This window comes from Macaca thibetana, chromosome 11 (assembly GCF_024542745.1).
Source record: "Macaca thibetana thibetana isolate TM-01 chromosome 11, ASM2454274v1, whole genome shotgun sequence".
Taxonomy (NCBI): Eukaryota; Metazoa; Chordata; class Mammalia; order Primates; family Cercopithecidae; genus Macaca; species Macaca thibetana.
In genome coordinates this window covers 128,409,770-128,423,593 of record NC_065588.1, presented here as the reverse complement: position 1 = coordinate 128,423,593, position 13,824 = coordinate 128,409,770, and the positions used below count along the sequence as shown (strand labels likewise).

Below are 13,824 nucleotides of genomic sequence, written 5' to 3'. Positions count from 1 at the left end.
TACACTTCACACACCCCCTACACCTTACACATACACCCCTACACTTCACACACTCCTACACCTCACACACATACACCCCTACACTTCACACCCCTACACCTCACACACACCCCTACACCTCACACACACCCCTACACCTCACACACCCCTACACCTCACACACATCCCTACACCTCACACACACCCTTACACCTCACACACCCCTACACCACACACCCCTACACCTCATACACATCCCTACACCTCACACACACCCCTACACCTCACACACACCCCTACACCTCACACATACACCCATACACCTCACACACACACCCCTATACCTCACACCCCTATACTTCACACACACACCCCTACACCTCACATACCCCTACACTTCACACACACACCCCTACACCTCACACACACCCCTACACTTCACACACTCCCTACACCTCACACACCCCTACACCTCACACACACCCTTACACTTCACATACTCCTACACCTCATACACACATCCCCACACTTCACACACCCCTACACCTCACACACACCCCCCCACACTTCACACACCCCTACACCTCACACACACCCTTACACTTCACACACCCCTACACCTCACACACACACACCCCTATACTTCACACACCCCCCTACACCTCACACACATACACCCCTACACTTTACACACACATATCCCACCTCATTTTCATCCCTCATAGAGAATGGAAACCATCCCCCAAACAGGTGAATGTTTCTGAAATCAACATACTGATCAGCTACTTATTTTATGAAATTCAAATTAGACAGTTTTTTCACCAATGGAATACTTAAAAATAATAATAAGAATTAACAGACAAGTAAATAATTTTGGCGGAATGCAGTCAAGGTGCATGACCCAGGTGAAGGGCAACTCACAGTCAAGGCTCCAGGAGCCACTGGTGACGCCAGGCGCTTGTTGATGGACTGGAAGGTGGCAGCCGGGACCCCTGCGATGGTGTTCACGATCACATTTCCACTCACGGTGCCTGCGTAGACAGGTGGGCATAAGGCAACAGTGCCAGGAGAAATGGGGTCCACATTTCAGCATCTCTGTATTTGTCTTACCAGTGGGTATGCTTGTCCCAGTAACTGATGTTTTAATGGTTCCTGCCTATTTAAAAAAAAAATTTGAATTTCATGTCAGGCTCTTCCCCGCATAAACACTCCAAAGGCTTCCACTTCATTCAGAATCAAATCAAAACTCCACGACATTCACACAGCCACCCATCCCAACCTCCCCAACTCATTCCACCTGGCGGTGCCCCCACCATCTGTCTACCTGCTATCCCTCCACCCCTATCCCACTGTCCCTCTAGCCCCACCCCACTGACCCTCCACCTCTACCCTGGGGTCCCTCCATCCCCACCCTGCTGACCCCACACCCCACTGTCCCTCTACTCCTCTGTCTCTCCACTCCATTCATCCACCCTCTGTACCTCACCACCTGAGTCCAGCCACACTGACCTTTCTGGCCCCCATATCAGCCAAGCTCAGGACCTCTGTACTTGCTGTGTTTGTTCTTCTCATGACCAAATCCTTGTCATTCAGGCCTTAGCTCAAATGCCAACTCCTCAGAAAGGTGTTTCCTAACAAGCCAGCCCTGCATTGTGCCACCCTGACTCCTCCCGCCAGCATTTAAAATGATCTCTTTGGCTGCCTCCCTCCCCTGTAGGACATGGCTCCAGAGTCCTACATGGCACTGCCCATCTTGCCCACTTTGCACCAAGTAGGCATTCACAAAGATCTCTTTTGAATAGATGAGGAATGAAGTTGCCTGAGTACATTGAAAATTCCACTACAACAAACAATTTTCTAAAAACTACTGCAGGAAATGGTTCTATGTAACAAAAATGTTTTTATGCCTGCCTGGTAGTCCAAAGTGTGGGTTTTTCCAATTTGGCACAGCTCCTATTCTCTGCAGGTGTGATTCTCTGCATACGATTTCAGCTCTGTGTGGCACATGGACACACACAGTACAGAGATGCACCAGAGCGTGGTGCACACGGCCACAGTCTGCAGCTCCACACCCTGCCTTTCTTTTCACAACGCTACTCGTGCACTTTACAGCTTTTCTACAACAGGCATTAAAGACTGATGTGTATGAGTGAGCACACATGGGCATGCTTTCAGGAGACACCAGCACAGACAGGACCTGCTCTCTAAGTGTGTAGGAAGTCAAGAGGTAAATGCGTCACAGGTATGTTCAGGTATGTTTTACAAAACCCAGGCAATTCCAAACTTCCCAGCCACCTCCACTCAAAGGAGCTGCCTCTACCTGCCAAATCCAATAAAGCCACTAAGCCCACAAAGGCCTTGGAGGCGTGAAATGGCAGAATCTGGGTGAGAACACACAGTTCCTCTGGGGTGAGACTAAGCCTTTTCCCATTTCTTCAGAGGAAGGTCTACAGCCTAGAAATGTGCTAGAACTGGCAACAAGCTTCGTTTTAACAGAAAGCACTTGACTCAAGTGCGGGTGGGGGTGACTTCCTGTGGAGGGGAAGCCCGTGAGGAAGTCCCTGCTCACCAGCACGGCCGCGCTGCCCCCCGTCGTGATTGCGGGCTGCGCCTTCGCTGTGGCCTGCACAGGCTGCGTCTGGGTCTGGGGCTGTGGCTGGGGTTGAGACTGGACAGCTGGTGGCCCTGCTGGTGGCTGGCTGCCCGCTGCCTGTGGTTGTGGCAGCGGTGGTGGTGGCTGCTGCGGGGGTGGCGGGGGCTGCGGCTGGGGCGGGGGCGGCTGGGCCACGGCCGGCTGCTGTGCCTTCTGCTGATCAGCCAGAGCCTGAGGGGCAGGGAAGGAAGAGGAGCCACTGGAGGGGCGGACCCAGCCTGCACACCCCCTGGATGAAGTCATAGCCACCACATTTTCCCACTCAAGCAGAAGGGCCCAGGGTGCTGACCTTTTTCTCTTTTGCGATTCGCTCTGCACGGAGAGACGCCACCTGGATGGGAGGCAGTGGCTTGTCATAGTTGATTCCACTGAAAGACAGACGCAAAGGTTAAAAACATATAGGCAAATTTTAAGATGGACAAGTACCAAGTACCCTAGAAATCCCATGCTGCCAGGTGCTGGGGCAGCTCCAGCCCAGCCCAAGAGACGAGGGCATAAAGCAAGGTGCCCGACGTGCCCTGCAGGAGATCGAGCCACCTGGACCTTGTCCTCAGCCTGGCGCCGAGTCCTCTTCCTTGAGGCCGAGCTCTCCCACGCTCCGGGAGAAGTATCTCTGAACACATCCCCAGGGTAACTGGTGGCAGCCCCCAAAACGCACAGCCCACCTCATGTGTCTGCACTGTACTCAGGAAAATCACTGTCTGTTCATTCTGTGAGGACGCCCTCCAGTGAGGCAAAGGGAGGGCGGGACTGAGCCTGTCTCGCTCCCCTGGGAATGCCCAGGCTCCACACCGTGCAGGCCTGCAGCAGGTCCATAAATATTAGTTGGGTGAATTAACTCTTCATTTAATCGACAACATAAATCAAACGCCTGGTCTGTGCTCCCACACACTAGAGTCCCAACGATCATAGCACTCACATCAGACAACAAACAGGTAAAACGTGCAGCAGGTCTGAAGACGTATACTGACTGCTATGAAGGAAAACAGCAGGGTAGGGCTGCAATTCTCAACAGTATGTTCTGAAAACATCTCACGAGGGCGGTTAAGTGAAGGCCTGAGGCGCAGCTGCCAGCACACCCAGGGAGCACCAAGGGGCCGAAAGCCAGGGTCAGGCGACTCAGAGCATGGGCAGGAGGGAGTCCTGGGGGCTTGAGGAGATGGGCCCTGGGCCAACTCCCTCTGACAAGGATCACTCCACCACTGTGTGGAAAGGGAGCCACAGAACAAGGAAGCGTCCCAAATCCGCCACTGTGTGACAACAGTGCCTAAACCAGATGCACACCATTTCATCCCAGCATTTCCAACATTTATGGGAAGAGTCGGACAGTCAGAAACACAGCAGACACCCATGTGCCTGGCACTAAGGTTCCACACTGGGGTTTCGCCATCCAATTCTTACCCCATTTGCTTTCTTGCATCTACCCACTTCTCTACCCATCCATTCATCCATTCCTCTTTTCCCCTGTAGAACTTCAGGGCAAGTACACACACCCCTAAACATGATGTGTTCTTAAGATATGGCTAACAAAATCAGTGCCTGAGAGGTGGGGTGCAAGGAAGAAAGCCCCTTGTGGTTGGCCACATGGCCCTGGCACACTCATCATGTCTGTCAGCGTCTTTCCCCACCGAGGGCCAGCAAGGACAATCCCTATAACACAGAGACAGGGCAGGGGCCGTCCCATGCACACCCCAGCCCACGGCAGGAGAAGCACCATCTCTCCCGCAGGTTCTGCGCACTGCCATGTCCAGCTGATGCCTGAACACACTAAGTGCACAACGATTTGCTGAACTCGCTGAACTTAGATGACACTGGAATGAAATCCTTCCAAACAGTAACAAATGTGTCATGACTAGAGAAATACCTTTCTGCCAACACAGACGCGTGCTTGGGGTTCTTCTGAAAGGGATTCATGCCAAGCCTGCAGTATAGATGGTGAGACAGTAATTATTAAATAAAGAAAATATCTGAAGAAGCGTTATGTTAAAAATACATCAAAACCAAGCTTCACGCAATCTACTCAGTCATAACATAAAATGAGCACTCAGGAAACATACAGAGGTTTGATTGGGGGGCTCCTCTTGCCCGCAGTCATTTTCATTAAGTCAAAGTGGCTCGTGTACAGTTGGGTGTGTGTGGCATTCTCATCCTGGGCATAGATCTGGCTCGTACGGAGAGGACGGTTGTTTTTACTCTGCAACAAAATTGACGAGAGTGCATCTGAATTAGGCAGCATGGACAGACGACTGCGCGGGACATAGGCCTCACTGGGTGGGAATCTGAGACTAAACTCCCCATGGCTGAATACAAACTTCCCTTTCCTGGGCCTTCTTTCCAAGTCCAGGCATAACCCAACAGCAGCGGCATTAAGTGGCTGTCCCGGCCGACTGCTATGACACTCCCCAGTCCACGCTAACCCTTTCCAGGTATTCTCTCACATAAGCCCCATAATCACCTAAAGAGGGAGAGGGAGGCCGGGCGCGGTGGCTCACGCCTGTAATCCCAGCACTTTGGGAGGCTGAGACGGGCGGATCACGAAGTCAGGAGATCGAGACCATCCTGGCTAACACGGTGAAATCCCGTCTCTACTAAAAAATACAAAAATCTAGCCGGGCGAGGTGGCGGGCGCCTGTAGTCCCGGCTACTCGGGAGGCTGAGGCAGGAGAATGGCGTGAACCCGGGAGGCGGAGCTTGCAGTGAGCTGAGATCCGGCCACTGCACTCCAGCCTGGGTGACGGAGCGAAACTCCGTCTCAAAAAAAAAAAGAAAAAAAGAGGGAGAGGGAACAAAATAGGTGTGCAAAGTGCCCGAGGTCACACAGCAGGTAACCGTGTGGAACAGGCTGTGAGCCTTCACCCGGTAACACCAAGGGGCAGCGCGGACCGCCATGGACACCACTGTCCTCTGCCCATGGTGGACAGTGAGGCTGGTGCATGCCCAACGGTGTCTCAAAGTACATTCTTGGGGGTCTTTAGCAGTGCTTATGCCTGGCAGTCCTTCCTTCATAAACTGTACAGCTAAACAACGGGCCACTCAATTTGGGCTACTTGCTTCCAAGACATCTTAGCATCCTGCAGAATTTTAAAGTAACTCCTTAATCCTGAGAAGTGAACAGCCGTCCCAGGAATGCTCTCTGTGCAAGGTCACAGAGGTAGTGACAAGTCAAGACCAGGGTTCAAGCACCTCCTTCCTTGCCCAGGGCTCTTCCCCCATGCTCCTCTAAACTCCGGTCAAAGAGAGTGTGCCAAGGCGAAAACCAAGACTCTCACATGACACAGCAGCACAGGCCCAGGTACAGGTGTGTCTGCGCATGTACAAGCACACATGTCTGTGTGCACACGTGTCCTCTACTGCTAGAGAAATGCCCTAAATTCTGAAGGCAACACTAAGGACAACCAGAACTAGAAACCAACATGCAAGGCCACAGCAGTCTCCTCCCAGAACACTGTGCCATACAGGGAAGCATTCTCCTCCTATCTATCATCCTAAGAGTGAGCAAAGGGAGGGAGGGAGAAAGGGTGCATAAGAGTAAGACCAGGTCTATCACACAAGACACTGGATGGCTAGGTTGAGCCAGGCCAGAGGCAGAAAGACTGTGTGTCTGGTAACAGAGCTCCTGTGCAGGCTCTCACCAGGCATGAATGCCCCGTCCCACATGGCTTGCCGGAGTCCTGCAGGCTCTGAGAGGTGGGGCTGTCCCACTCACGCACACATCCGATCACTGTCACCATCAAGGGCTTCCACAGGGCATGCGGGACACGGAGGCTCAGGATGCCCTTTAGGGGGCTGGACAAGTCACCGTGGGGTCCTCTAATGCAAAGAGTCATGGCCTCTACATACAGAATGAGAGGCCCTGGAGAAAATTCTAGGTCTCAGGTTTCTGTTGATTCCTAAAATATAGGGTAAGACTGAATCTTACTCTACGTTTCTGTGCACAGGCTCTTAACAAAGTGCTCCAACTTATTCAGAACATAACCCGCAGCCGTGGGTGGTGGCTCATGCCTGTAATCCCAACACTTTGGGAGGCCGAGGTGGGTGGATTATCTGAGGTCAGGAGTTCGAGAGTAGCCTGGTCAACTTGATGAAATTTAGGGTATTCCTCTAGCAGTAGAGGACACATCTCTACTAAAAATACAAAAATTAGCCAGGCATGGTGGCAGGCACCTGTAATCCCAGCTACTTGGGTGGCTGAGGCAGGAGAATCACATGAACCTGAGAGGCAGAGGTTGCAGTGAGCCAAGATCATGCCACTGCACTCCACTCCAGCCTAGGCAACAACAGTGAAACTCCTGTCTAAAAAAAAAAAAAAAAAAAAAAAAAGAACATCACCCTCAAACTTTACAAATATTTTTGCCTTTTTCTCTGGATTAGCTTCATAAATCAGCTATAAAAGAAGACAATATTTTAGCTTTACTTTTTTCCTTAATAAGGTAATGGCTATTATTACAAATGCTTCCAAAACACAGAAAATCTAATTAATGCAAGATTCCAGGAAGTCTTATTGGTAAAGGGACCACAAAGTGGTATTACGAAGAAAACTTGCTTTTCTACGTTCAACAACAACAACAAAAAAATGCTTTATTTTCAGACAAGTGTTTTTAGAAAAATGAAGAGAGATGACTGAAAGAGCGGGTACAGAAATAAATTAAGTGTGATGTTCGCATCCTGAGGATGGATCTGGCTATTACGGAGAAAATGTAATTCTCACAAATTAGAAACAAAAGTAAATATAGTAAAAGTACTGGATGCCTGCCTCTACTATATCTGCCCCACCCTGTCCCATGCAAGAAGACATGCCCACAGCTCCTGTTTGGATGGGCTCCACGAGGTGAACTGAAAGGCAGTGGTCCCCACACACCAGCATGGCAAGTGCCCTGGAAGTGGCACAGCGCATCCCCTGAGGGGTGTGGACACCGGCAACGTGGGCACAGCAAAGCATGCAGACGCTGCTGGTGTGGGGGCTCTGGATGCGGTCCTGAAGCGAGAAAGGCAGGCAAGCAGCAAGAAGGAGCTGCCTGAAGCAAGCCAGATGCATAACGGAGAGGGATGACTCAGTTCAAGGGAAGGCATGCCACACGCACGCCTACATGTTACTGACCAGCTGCCTGGACTCTTCCGGGGTCAAGCTACAAACCACACAGCTGACTTCTTACATGAAAGACTAATGATTTGACTATACTATATGTAAACAAACACTTGGAATACTTATAGTTAACCCTGAAACAGGGAATATTACGCTTGTCAAACCATTGCAGCCAGCCAGTCATTCAGTACCAGAATAGCAGAGGTACCAGTAACAGACTTTTCTTTAAGTACGCTATGATCAAAACAAAGCGAGACAGCTTACCTTTTCACTCACCCAAAACCTTCTTGAAAATGTCTGTCTATATATGACCAAGTATTTGGATGATACCCTCATTTAAGTATGCCATGATCAAAACCCAGTGAAAGGTCTTTTCATTCATCCAAAACCTTGTTGAAAATGTATATATATCGGCCGGGTACAGTGGCTCACGCCTGTAACCTCAGCACTTTGGGAGGCCGAGGCAGGTGGATCACAAGGTCAGGAGATCGAGACCATCCTGGCTAACACAGTGAAACCCCGTCTCTACTAAAAATACAAAAAATTAGCTGGGTGTGGTGGCGGGAGCCTGTAGTCCCAGCTACTCAGGAGGCTGAGGCAGGAGAATGGTGTGAACCCGGGGGGTGGAGTTTGCAGTGAGCTGAGATCACGCCACTGCACTCCAGCCTGGGTTACAAAGCGAAAATCTATACATATATATACAGCCAAGTATTCGGATGACACCCACACTATCTTAGAAATGACAATGGCAGTGCAAATGTTGGTATCAGATCAAACCTCAGGTATGAGGCCTGCTGCCAACACCAAGCACAGTGCGAACACCTCCATCACTGCTCATGCCACAGGCGGGGCACAGTGCAGGAACCTGACCTCGCTGGGTCCACCAGGAGCCCGAGGAGATGGACTTCACCGCAGACCCACAGGGATCAAGGAGCCCAGTCAGTGAAGAGCAGGACTGGAGCTGACACTGCAGGCCACAGCCACCACACCTGCCTGTGTTCTCCTCGGAGGACAAACAAGACCGTGCTTACCTTCCCCTCCTCTCGTGGAATGATGACGTTCTCGTAGCGATTCCGGCACTGTTTGGAAGAGCGGTAGATTCGGCTACAGGAGTTAACGACGTCACTGACAAGATCCCAATTAGGTGTGTGAGCAGGTGACACGATTGTGAGGTTCAAAGGCAGCTCCAGTAACTGCTTTACAGCCTAGAGAACGAGGTTTCAGGTAAAACAGGCGAATAGACTCTAAGTCAGAAGGTCTTCCCTCCTGCCAAAGACTCCCCGCAAAGTGATCACAGTGAGCTGGAAGCACAGACGTGAGGGAGAAAAATGACCCCGTGATCGCTAGCACAAAGACCACGCCCACCTACCTGCAGCAGCGCCCAGTCCTCACTGATGAGCCACTCTGGGTTGTCTTGACCAGGCTCGGCTGTGGGTTTGGCAAAAGTTGGCAGGGGCTTGGCGAACGGCACCTGCTGCTTCAGCAGAATATTCTTTTTCTGCTCCTTGCCCTCTCTGCGAATTTTCAGGAGGCCTGGTGTCGCTCGGTCGAACAGGGACCGAGGAGGGACGACGGCCTCCCCGTGACGCTGCTTCTTTTTCCTGCCTGCAGCTGAACACAGAGGCCGTCTTCAGCAAGACAGTAAACCAGGAGACTCCACATGGGCAGGCAAAAGACAAAGGAAACAGGCTGGGCAAGTCTGGAGGTGCCTGGGCAAAGGGGCCACAGAAAGCACCTGCCAAAGACAGACCTGCTCTCAGGTCTTCACGGTCAATTAGAAGGAAACACGAAGGTTTCCTCATTGGAAACAGAACTTGTGCACAGGGCCTGAGAGGCAGCGGACGGGCGTGTGAGCACTCGCCCTGCAGCAGACAGGCAGACAGTAGACAGCAGAAAGCGGCTGATATGCAGGGACTCTACAGGCCAGGGCCCGCCCAGGTCACGCGATGCCCTCGGGATGCGCACCTGAGGGGTCTGTTTTGTGTCGCTTCCGCTCCTTCCTCACATACACGGGGGGCAGCTTAGCCTCTGGGATGGGAGTGGCTTCATACATGAGACACATGACCGAGTCAAGATAGATGTCACTGTCGTCCTGTGGCGGGGTGGGCGGGGTCCAGAGCTGCACAGAGAAGGGAGGGCCCATGAGATGTGGAACTCACAGGAAGCTGCCCGCGCAGACCCAAAGGGAGAGGGCAGCACTCACCGGCATGACTTCTGCCTGCCCATCGACATCTTCATAGACATACTCCTGTAGGGAACACGGCACGCTCTAATTTCCACCAAGTCTCAGTGTCATGTTGTAAGCCACAAATCATGTACCTTCATACTTATTAAGTCTTCCAAATAAGTCTGATCGACATGACTATTTATAATAAGACTTATAAATGCTTTAATCAGAGCTGGTCAATATCTAACTGCAATCTCCAAGTGTCAATTTTTAAGAAAACTGTTTTTAGAACATGAGTGAAGTTGTTTTGATATGAGAAGTAACAATTCCTAGGCATTTTCTCATGTCAGTGTACACAGACTTTGAACAGCCAAAGATGGCTGAACAAGGGGGGCAAGAGGGCAGGAGGGCCCCGGGCCACGTACCATGCTGTAGGCATCCTCTCGGGTGTAGGTCAGGAGCTCCGCCTCCTCCTGCTCCAGCCGCAGCCGGGCCTCCCTCTCCTGCAGGGTCTTCAGGTTCCAGAACTCCCATGCCCTCACTGCAGTCATCACTGCGTCCTGATGGGGAGAGAAGCAGGAACTTTCAGGATCAGGAACGCAGCTCAGAGCAGTCCCCGAGTCCCCGCTCTAGGTCTCCCTGCTGTCTCAGAGCCACATGTTCTCTATACACACTGACCCACAACGTGTCACCCTGCAAGCAGCAGCCTGCTGCAAATCAAATCAAAGACATTGAGAGCAGAACAAGCTCCATGGTCCCTATGGGGGGAAAACAAGCTCCACAGTCCCTACGAGGGGTGAAAAAGCTCCACGGTCCCTACAAGGAGTGAACAAGCCCCACGGTCCCTACGAGAGGTGAACAAGCCCTACGGTCCCTACAAGGGGTGAACAAGCTCCACGGTCCCTACGGGCTTCTCGAGACTCTCTTCATTTTAAGTTCGTTTCCAAACTTGTGGGTTTTGGCTTTTGTGACTTTAATTTAATGAAGTCACATTTACTTTAAATCAAACTTAACTCTGAAAATATTGCCATTTTTTTCACTGACCGAAAGTTGACCCTCTTACCTCACTGTCTCTCGCTTTTTCTTGCTCAGTGGAAGCATGGAATAATTCCAGGTAATTTAAAGCATATTTTTCAATTGGTGTAAGCTGTTCCAAAAGTATATTTTTTGAATAGGGTTAATAGCAAGTTAATAAAAGTCAAGTTCCTTATACAACCCACTCACCAACATTTGAATCAAAAAAGTGATTTTTCTTGCAGTAAACAATAAATATTTTATAGAACGGTCAAATTTTTAAAGTAGGTAGTTGTAAAGGAAAACATGCCCAAACCTGCTCCATGAAGTCAGCTAGTTCCTCTAATTGGGACGGTTCTTCATCACATGGCATGTTCTCAGAGTCTGAGGACAGCGCATCAGTGTGTGGTCCCGGCACCCCCTCCTCTGCGGACTTCTGGGCATCCTCCTCCAGATACTCAATACTCTTGAGGGCCTGAGGAAAGTCTATGTTTAGATTGCCTTGACAGACGTTTTAAATGAGGGTAGTTTTAAAAAAGAGCCATCCTATGTAAAGTTAATGGTGATGCCTACACTGTAATCACCCACTCTCTATAAAGGCCATCCACTCCTTCCCTGAGGTCCTCTTACAGGTGAAAATGATAAGGCACTTAGAGAATACAGAAAATGAGCGGGAAATCTCCTGGGCCTTGCTAACCTTACTATCGAGTTGGACAGGCAGGCCCCATGGAAGGGCTGAGCACTGACGCAGGCAAAGCGTGCCAGGGCACCCAGGGCCAGGGAAGCTCCGAGAACAATAAAGGCCCAGGAGGCTCCATCTCAGACCCGATGCACACTACTGCCCTCAGCTGACAGACACAGCAAGACAGAGGCTTCTGTCCAGGAACCAGACAGCAGACGGACAGCCCAACATTATGGCAGCAGGAGCAAGTCCACCGCGAAATGTAGCATTGATGACTATAAACATACAAGACAGCTTTATCACAGTGCAAGACACGCAAGTTAGAATGAGGAGATGCCACTGTTCATCTGCAGAAACAGCTAGGAACACACGTCTGATAGTTACCTGCAGATGTGGGCAAAATACATCTGACATGGAGGTATGGTTTTTAGTTAGAAGATACAAATTAAAAACTGATACAATCTGTTTCCAGGGCAATCTGGTAAAACCTGCAAAGTTATATAACACTATTTCGACACTATACACAGAACTTATTGCCAGATAGGTGGTGCACCTAAGTAGCAAACATAAAACAACGCAACATGTAGAAGAAAACAGAGGAGGATGCACGGCAACCTTCAGGTGGGCAGAGAATCTCCTCAGCAGAGCACAAAAAGCGCCAACTATAAAGAGAGCAGACGTGGGCCCTGGATGGTGTCAGAACTCGGAACTTCTGCTCATCAATATATAGCGTTTAGAAAGGCAAACCACAGAATGGGAAAGATATGTCACGTGTATCAAACAAAGGCCTTTTATCTGGGATACATAAAGAACTCCAACAAGTCATTAAGAAACAGAGACAACTGGCCGGGTGTGGTGGCTCATGCCTGTAATCACAGCACTTTGGGAGGTCAAGGCAGGTGGATCACCTGAGGTCAGAGGTTCAAGACCAGTCTTGCCAACATGGAGAAACCCCATCTCTACTAAAAATATAAAAATTAGCCAGGCGTGGTGGCGTGCACCTGTAATCCCAGCTACTTGGGAGGCTGAGCTGGAGAATCACTTCAGCCTGGGAGGTGGAGGTTGCAGTGAGCCGAGATCATACCACTGCACTGCAGCCTGGATGATGAGTGGGACTCCGTTTAAAAAAAAAAAAAAGAAAGAAAAAGAAATAGAGAAAAACCCAATTAAAAAAAATTGGGAAAAGCCTTGGCATTTCTTTAAAAAGTACTCAAACTGCCAGTAAATATGTGAAAAGGCACTCAAACTCATCAATCAACAGCAAAACTACAAATTAAACCACAATGAGACTATCCCACATTCCACCCTGTAGCTACGGTGACAGGACCAGCAATTTCGCCTCCACACCACCACCCACAACAACCCCATGGTGGGAGCATCCCCGGCGCAGCCACAGCACCCCCTGAAGTCAAACGTATGCAGCCTGAATTGCACATGTGTGCTTACCAAAGGCAAGGATTGAAACATCCACAGGAGCACAGCTCACATTAACCACTCCATCACACCCACGAGCCGCAGATCTGACCAGCTGTGGTATATTCAGACAGAACTCTACACGGCAATGAGAATGAGTTACCACTCCATCACACCCACGAGCCGTAGATCTGACCAGCTGTGGTATATTCAGACAGAACTCTACACGGCAATGAGAATGAGTTACCACTCCATCACACCCACGAGCCGCAGATCTGACCAGCTGTGGTATATTCAGACAGAACTCTACACGGCAATGAGAATGAGTTACCACTCCATCACACCCACGAGCCGTAGATCTGACCAGCTGAGGTATATTCAGACAGAACTCTACACGGCAATGAGAATGAGTTACCGACTGCCGCGCACAACAAGAAGGCAGACCCGAAGGAAGAGCGCCCCATGTACAGAAAGTGCAGAAGCAGGGAATGCTGTCGGAATTCTCAAGGGGCAGCACCGATGGGGGACAGGCCTTCTGAGGAGCCAGCCGCATCCTCCTCCTCCACCAGATGCCTCTGCTGACAGAACATTTCTCCAGCGGGAATCTTTGTGATGCGTACACTTGCTGTATGTTTCTGTATGTCAACAAGGACTTTTCTTAAAATCATTTTTCAGGCACAAATCCTCTGATGAGCGTTGCCAATGATAGAAGAATCCTACAGCCACAGTCCCGTGCAGCAGGTACGAGCACAGCACGCTAACGTGGATCTGTCTCTGCTGGCAAAAGGTCAAGGCTAACCTACCTCTCTGTTCCCAGGGGCCGGTCAAGCCAG

General features: G+C 50.4%; 1 protein-coding gene across 11 annotated transcripts in view; it reads right to left on the bottom strand.

Annotated features, from left to right (window-relative positions):
• The window catches only part of EP400 (E1A binding protein p400), a 231,973-nt gene that overhangs the window by 25,221 nt on the left and 192,928 nt on the right, over positions 1–13,824 (bottom strand). For all 11 annotated transcript variants that reach the window (XM_050747651.1, XM_050747654.1, XM_050747660.1 and 8 more), the window contains 13 exons: positions 11,213–11,371; positions 10,946–11,029; positions 10,308–10,442; positions 9,919–9,963; positions 9,681–9,834; positions 9,085–9,326; positions 8,747–8,920; positions 4,690–4,826; positions 4,497–4,553; positions 2,922–3,000; positions 2,549–2,803; positions 1,090–1,135; positions 901–1,010 (listed from right to left, as the gene is read on the bottom strand). In XM_050747651.1, coding sequence (XP_050603608.1) covers positions 901–1,010; positions 1,090–1,135; positions 2,549–2,803; positions 2,922–3,000; positions 4,497–4,553; positions 4,690–4,826; positions 8,747–8,920; positions 9,085–9,326; positions 9,681–9,834; positions 9,919–9,963; positions 10,308–10,442; positions 10,946–11,029; positions 11,213–11,371 — 1,677 coding nt within the window. The remainder of the gene's footprint in view (positions 1–900; positions 1,011–1,089; positions 1,136–2,548; positions 2,804–2,921; positions 3,001–4,496; positions 4,554–4,689; positions 4,827–8,746; positions 8,921–9,084; positions 9,327–9,680; positions 9,835–9,918; positions 9,964–10,307; positions 10,443–10,945; positions 11,030–11,212; positions 11,372–13,824) is intronic.